Consider the following 2,500-nt stretch of genomic DNA (forward strand, 5'->3'; position numbering starts at 1 on the left):
TACAAGTTTATAAATTGATCAACGGAATGGACCAAGTGAATAATGAGAAACTGATCCTGAGAGAAGAATATGACATTCGAAGCACAAGATCGCATAGTAAAAAGCTGAGAAAAGGAAGATGTCTGAGAGATGTTAAAAAATATAGTTTCCCGCAAAGATGTATTGAGACGTGGAACAGTTTAAATGAAGAATTGGTGTCTGCAACGAGTGTGCATACTTTTAAAGTAAGATTGGATAAGTGTAGATATGGAGACGGGGCCACACGAGCATAAAGCCCAGGTCCTGTAAAACTACAACTAGGTAAATACAACTAGGTAAATACACATACACGACCTTATGTAGACACGTGCAAGTATGAGTATGTGAAGCGCGAGGCATTGTAATAAAGGTGCGGCACTAACATGTTTATACGCAAGGTTTATAAACTACTACCGTTCTTGGGCAGCACGTCACGCAGCACACCATGTGGCAATGTAGCTACTGCACAGCGCACATGGTTCGGGGATTAGCAAAAGCATGCAAGTTACTCGTATCGTGAGCATAGGACACTCGTGATGCTCTGCACACGGAACACGGAACATAACACACCAGACAAGAGGTAGAAATAGAGAGAGAGAGAGAGAGAGAGAGAGAGAGAGAGAGTTTGTGTGTTTCACTGTTTCACTGTTTGTTTGATCTGCTGCAGTCTCTGACGAGACAGCCAGACGTTACCCTACGGAACGAGCTCAGAGCTCATTATTTCCGATCTTCGGATAGGCCTGAGACCAGGCACACACCACACACCGCGACAACAAGGTCACAACTCTTCGATTTACATCCCGTACCTACTCACTGCTAGGTGAACAGGGGCTACACGTGAAAGGAGACACACCCAAATATCTCCACCCGGCCGGGAAATCGAAACCCGGTCTTCTGGCTTGTGAAGCCAGCGCTCTAACCACTGAGCTACCGTGTGTGTGTGTGTGTGTGTGTGTGTGTGTGTGTGTGTGTGTGTGTGTGTGTGTGTGTGTGTGTGTGTGTGTATTAGAAAGCAAAAATCGCATGAACAAAGCAAATAAAACACGAACAATAACCACAGTCATCCAGGGTCAGAAAAAAAATCTATTACGCAATAAATAAATGAAACAACACAAATAAAGATAAAAGAAAAGAAAAAGACTGGTGCAAAAAAAGAAACCACATAATGAAGAATTAATGAAAAGTAGGAGTATTAAAAAATAGAATAAGCACCGCATAAAAGAAAACAAAAGAGGAACGTCTCTGGTCAGAATAAGTTTAAGAATTCATGTTAGTGAATTGTTAATGCGTCTTCTCCCTCTCTCCTGTGTTCACTCTCCCTCTATTCATTTTCATGGACACACCACTTTTTCCTCTCTCTCTCTCTCTCTCTCTCTCTCTCTCTCTCTCTCTCTCTCTCTCTCTCTCTCTCTCTCTCTCGATTCTGAATAATTCATTAGTAGCATTACAGTTTAAAGAAAAAAATATAGAAAAATACGCAAATGATGACGCCGACAATTACAATAACAACACATGTATAAATGACACACTTAACATTAACATATGTGCCTGCAGGTCCCTGGTGTCCCCGGGTGTGGGACAAAATGCTGTGTTGGAGCCCCACTGCTCCCAACACCACCACCTCACAGCCCTGCCCTCACTACGTCCCCGGCATTAGGCCTCAGGTGAGTCTCTCTCTCTCTCTCTCTCTCTCTCTCTCTCTCTCTCTCTCTCTCTCTCTCTCTCTCTCTCTCTCTCTCTCTCTCTCTCTCTCTCTCTCTCTCTCTTCCAAAGTATATTACATAGCAAAGGTTTCTCAATTTCTTTTCCTTTGCCTATGTGACAGTTTCTTCTCTTTTCTTTCTTACCTTGTCCAATTTCAAGTAGTTCTGACTCAGAGCTGTTTCCATTTCCATCATTCTAAAAATCTCCACAACTGCACTACATTCCTTCCTCGCCGTTCAATTGAAACACTATTTATCATCTCTCTTGCGATGATGAATATCTGGCGCACGTGGTAGCCAGTGGTTATAAGAGAGAGAGAGAGAGAGAGAGAGAGAGAGAGAGAGAGTAGTAGTAGTAGTAGTAGAAGTAGCAGTAGTAGTAGTACTAATATTGTAGGCATAACAGGAACAGTATACCAGCATTTCAAGCAAACTGATGGAGACACAAAGCCACCGTCAGCAAATTGAGTTGGAAAGCTGATTACATTTCCTCGTGTTAGGAAATAGCAAGAAACTGTCTTCAAGGAAGGATACTCCGCCTCTACAATCCTTCACTTCTTACTTTCGATTAGAGAGTGAACGTACCTTGTCATCAATTGGCTAATAGGATATAAAGCTTTAGTATTACTATTACCATCATTTCCATTCACGTTTATTGATATAGAATATTAGATATTGAGAAAGAAAGAGAGGGAGAGATGGGAATGGGAGGAAGAGGCGAGATGGTAGCGCTGGAGACAAAAATTCAACTTCGAAAAATTCAGAACGCTTGCCGGCCA

General features: G+C 42.3%; 1 protein-coding gene across 1 annotated transcript in view; it reads left to right on the forward strand.

The window, feature by feature from the left end:
* LOC123520081 (parathyroid hormone/parathyroid hormone-related peptide receptor-like) overlaps positions 1-2,500 on the forward strand; it is a 62,732-nt gene that overhangs the window by 12,799 nt on the left and 47,433 nt on the right. The window contains exon 3 of the mRNA XM_045281969.1: positions 1,573-1,682. Coding sequence (XP_045137904.1) covers positions 1,573-1,682 — 110 coding nt within the window. The remainder of the gene's footprint in view (positions 1-1,572; positions 1,683-2,500) is intronic.

The sequence above is a fragment of the Portunus trituberculatus genome, chromosome 46 (assembly GCF_017591435.1).
Source record: "Portunus trituberculatus isolate SZX2019 chromosome 46, ASM1759143v1, whole genome shotgun sequence".
Lineage (NCBI taxonomy): Eukaryota > Metazoa > Arthropoda > Malacostraca > Decapoda > Portunidae > Portunus > Portunus trituberculatus.